Source organism: Geospiza fortis, unplaced genomic scaffold (assembly GCF_000277835.1).
Source record: "Geospiza fortis unplaced genomic scaffold, GeoFor_1.0 scaffold213, whole genome shotgun sequence".
Taxonomy (NCBI): Eukaryota; Metazoa; Chordata; class Aves; order Passeriformes; family Thraupidae; genus Geospiza; species Geospiza fortis.
Genome location: NW_005054399.1, coordinates 2,166,155 through 2,170,636, shown reverse-complemented (window position 1 = coordinate 2,170,636; position 4,482 = coordinate 2,166,155). Strand labels below are relative to the sequence as shown.

The window sequence follows — 4,482 nt, the reverse complement described above, 5'->3', positions numbered from 1 at the left end:
CCCGGCCCGGCCAGTGGCATTTCAGAGTGAAAACCAGCCCCACGGGCAGGGGCACGGGGAGCCTCCGGGTTTGTCCTTAAAAACGGGGTTTCACAGGTTACACCGTCACGAGGGTGATGCCATGCAGCCTGCCCACGGCCCAGCCCGCCTCAGACCGGCGTGGTTCGTCTGTTGGCCGGGTTGTTGTGCAAAGACTCCTTGAACTCTTTGGGGATGGAGTTATGGACCTGTAAAAAACCGTGGTCCCGCTCCGAGTTGAGCAGCGTCCCCATGGTAACCTTGGAGGGATCCCTGGAGAGCGTGAACATGGAGATGTCGGTGGAGGGGATGGTGCTGAACCCTTTGCTGATGGGCGACATGTCCCGGGAGCGGGGCTCGGTGGAGCGGGAGCTGGACCGCCGGCGGAAGCGGTACCTGTAGGGGGGCAGGCGGGTGAAGGCCGACCTCTTGAGCAGCTCCGAGTGGGACCTGGCGCGGATCTGGCGGTGCTTCTCGATGTACATGTGCACGGCGATCACCCCCACCATCTCGGCGATGATGAAGGACAGCGCCCCGAAATAGAAGGACCAGCCGTAGGAGTAGCTCTTCTTGGAGTCGCTCTGCCCCGGGTCCCCCGCGTTGGCCGAGATGTACACTATGATCCCGATGATGTTGCTGAGACCTGCAGGGGGGACAGGTGGGGCAGGTGCTCACCTGAGTGGCAGGAGCGGATGGGGGGACGTGTCCCCATGGGGCATCAACCCTCTGCCAGCACACTTGGACCAAATCCCCTTGCAGACCTATGCTGATCTCCCAGGACACTTTTATATTCCCTTACACATTTATTCCTTACACATTCCCTTATTCCTGTATATTCCCAGGAAGGAGGAATAACCACTGTTTTCTCTAGAAAAGGGACTTTTCAGGAGCTGGTTGTGCTCTTTGCTGAGCAGGGAATGCAGGAGCCTGGCTGGTGTCATGCAGCAGCAGAGCCAGCCTGAGGGGTACAGGGGGATCCCCCCAGCATGAAGTCAGGTCACAATGGCCCTGGGAGCACAGGGAAGCTGGAATGGCTCTGTCTCTTTCCATTTCTGGTGGAGTCCTGAGGCTTCATTTGGGACAGGGGCAGCCTGTGCCCCACCAGCAGCCGGCAGGGCTGTGCTGCAGGCTGGGGAGAGGCTGGTGCATTCCCAGATTTACTTAATGAATCAATTATGCTCTCTCTGCTGTTTTCTTATCTGCATCAGCAGCTCCTGCCAGCCAAGGAGGAAGAGTCATTTGTCTTTTTGTGGGGAGAAGAAAAACACAAAATACAGCGGTTCCTTGAGACAAAGACATTGTCACGCGATAATCAGGGGAAGCAGTGGGGAACAGCACAGAGAAATGAGTAATCCAGCAGGAACAGCCTCTCCAGAGAGTGGTTTCCATGTGGCAGCCCCTCTGCCTGGTCCTGCTGCTGCTGACACAGGGCCCACTGACTGTCCAGGATGGAGGGCAGAGCCCCCAGTCCCTGTCCCAGGGTCCGGTGACCCCAGGGGTGGCTGCACTTGGGGAGCCCCTCCTGGGCTGTGCCCCACATGGGCTCTGCTCGAGGCAGGGCAAGGGAGCACTTGAAGCCCTGTCTGGCACAGGGACCGTGGCCAGAGACCCCTGACAGCCTTTCCCTTCTGTGGGGATTTTCCCACAGGGCTGGAACAGCTCTCAAACCTCAGAACCTCTCAGTGCTGACGGCCTGGGAGGACCTGTACCCCATCCCTGTGTCCCCCGTGTCCCCCAGGCTGGAGGGGCCCCTGGGCAGCTCCTACCTGCAGAGACGAAGAAGATACCAGCACTGAGGATGACGTTGTGTTTGCTCTTGTAGAACTCGCTGGCGGCCACGCACAGGCCCCCGAAGAACAGCAGCCCCACGCTGAGGATGGGGAAGATGCTGGATGCTCTCACTGCACCTGTGGGACAGGGAGAGGGGCAGCATCAGCCCCCAGCACCCCCTGAAGCTGCACCAGGGAAGGGTCTGTGCAAGGGCACCCCTTGTGCTGCCAGGACGGATGGGGAGGCACAGCACTGCTCCCCACCAGGCATCCTCTGCTTGTCATGGAGCTCTGGAATGGTTTGGGTTGGAAAGGACCCTCACACCATCCAGTGCCAGCCCTGCCATGGCAGGGACACCTTCCCCCATCCCAGGCTGCTCCAAGCCCCATCCAGCCTGGCCTTGGGCACTGCCAGGGATGCAGGGGCAGCCCCAGCTGCTCTGGGCACCTGTGCCAGGGCCTGCCCACCCTCACATCTTTCCCTGGAAGTCCCAAGGCTGGCTGAGGGTGGCCCTGGAGCCAAGGGACGCTGTCCCCTCAGCGTGAGCAGGTGCCAGGCAGTGTGACACAAATGACACCCTGACATGCAGAGCCACACGTGCGTGCCAGACTGCTGAGGGCTCACCCCAAGCTCTGCATTCCCAAATAGCAACAGAGGCAGCAGGGGAGTGCAGCAGCCCTGGGCACCCCCTGAGCTGCTGGGGCTGGAAGGAGTCCTGGGAGAAGGGCCCTGTGCCCACGGCCTGGTGCTCAGCCCCAGCCCCCTGGCTGACCCAGCTGCTGCTCATCCAGCTGCTGCTCTGGACTCTCAGATTTCCACATCTCTGCTCACCCAGTGGAGAGGAGAGCGAGTTTAATGAAATGGCTTTGCAGCTTTAGTAGATTAGTGCTGAAGTTCTCCCACCCCCTCTCACATTTAAAGTAAAAAGTCTATTTTAAAGCCCCCAGGAGTGGAATTTTAATGGAGCTTCTCTGTATTTCTCTGCTTTAATAACGGCCCTATCTGAGGGATGAGAGCCCAAGCCAAGGCACAGTGTATTTTTGGTGCAGCAGGTAGTGATCTGCTGCATTCATTACTCTCTCCTGTCACTTTGGAAGCTGATCCATGTAGGAAGGTGCATTGGGCTGGGCTTTAAGGTCCCTTCCAAGCTGGGCCATTCTGGGATGCTGTGGGAAGGCCCGTGGTCCTGCCCCGGAGCTCGGCTGGCCCCTGGGACAGGAGGAGCCACCTTTCCCAGGAAATGTGCCAGTTCATTTCCTCTGTGTCCCTGTGCTTGGCTGCCAGTGCAGAGCACCGGGACCTGCCCCTCGTGCTCCCAGCAAGGCCAGCCTGGCTGGAGGCTCGGGGGGCAGGGACACCAGCAGGGACAGCGAGAGGGGTCCCTGTGGTGCTGCACCTCGGACCTGCGGGGTCCCAGTTCCCCGTGGGGGCACCAGGACACTCAGGCTGTGCAGCCACTGCTGGGACTGGCCATGGGGACAGCGAGTGCCAGCCCAGCGTGCCAGGAGCTCGTGGCACTGAGCATGGCACTGCCAGGCTCGGGGAGCCCAGAGGGTCCCTGAGGCTGCACGGGGAGCCCGGGGGGCTGTGACCCTGCTGGCTGACACCAGGGCACAGGGAGGGGGTGCCCTGCAGTGCCCAGGGGCTGGGTGCACAGGGGAGCACTCACGGAGCAGGTACTCGGCCGTGTCTTGCTCGTAGTCTGCATCCTCAGGGAAGTGGTCGATTTTCTTGCACACTCCTCGGAAGGTTCCTGGGGAGACACAGGAAATGCTCAGATCCTGCTGGCCACGATGGGCAGCAGCCCAGGGCCCTTCATGCTCTAAATGGACACTGAGGGCCAGCGTGGGACTGCCCTGGAGCGGCAAGGGGCAGCGAGGGGTGGCAGGAACTGCAGCATCTCCCCAGAGGAAGGGCAGCCCCTCAGCATCCTGGCTCTGGGGCACGTGCTCAGGTCATGCAGGCTCTGTCCCCTCTGCCATGGCACCAGGGACCAGGGCTCCAGACAGCACGAGCCAGCCCTCAGGGTGTCCTGCACGCTCCCAGGCTGTGCTCGGGGAGCTGAGCAGCACGACAGGCGTCAGTCAGAGGCTGAAGCTCTGGAGGAGGCAGGCTGTCATCCAGAGGGAGACACAGCAAAGGAGGGAGAGTTGCCTGCTCCTGTTGCTTTGGGAACTGTGGGAGAAGGGGACGCACTGGGCACAGTGAGGACACCAGCTCACAGCACAGCCCCCGGCCTCCTCCTCGTCCTCGCAGCTCTGGGTTCCACCCACCTTGTCCCAGTATCCAGAGCCAGCAGGCTCTGCCCCACGGGTCCCTCTGCTCTGCAGCCACCAGGCAGTGCCAGAGCGGGGCTGCAGCAGTTCATGGATGGATGGATGGATGGATGGATGGACGGATGGACGGATGGACGGATGGACGGATGGATGGAGCAGGCACGGGCAGAGCAGCATGCCCGGCTGCCCGGGGCAGCCCCTGCTCCACAGCATCCACTCACACTCTGACATTTGTTTTGTCTCCTTTACTCCCTCTGTTCCCCAACTGATGCTCGTCGTCATGGCAATGCCGAGCCACCTGACACACAACTCCAGCCTCCAAGCACGCACCACAACAAGGCTGCAATCCCAAAAAGCCCCTCTGACCTCCAAGGTGCTCCCCAGAGAGGGAATCCTGCCCCTGGGAGCTGCGGCTGCC

The 4,482-nt window shown here is 61.1% G+C and overlaps 1 protein-coding gene across 1 annotated transcript in view; it reads right to left on the bottom strand.

Annotated features, from left to right (window-relative positions):
* Positions 1-4,482, bottom strand: part of CACNG3 (calcium voltage-gated channel auxiliary subunit gamma 3) — a 13,236-nt gene continuing 8,754 nt past the window's right edge. The window contains exons 2-4 of the mRNA XM_014309056.1: positions 3,458-3,541; positions 1,785-1,925; positions 1-661 (exon numbers count right to left, since the gene is read on the bottom strand). Of these exons, the coding sequence (XP_014164531.1) occupies positions 150-661; positions 1,785-1,925; positions 3,458-3,541 (737 nt within the window). The 3' untranslated portion in view covers positions 1-149. The remainder of the gene's footprint in view (positions 662-1,784; positions 1,926-3,457; positions 3,542-4,482) is intronic.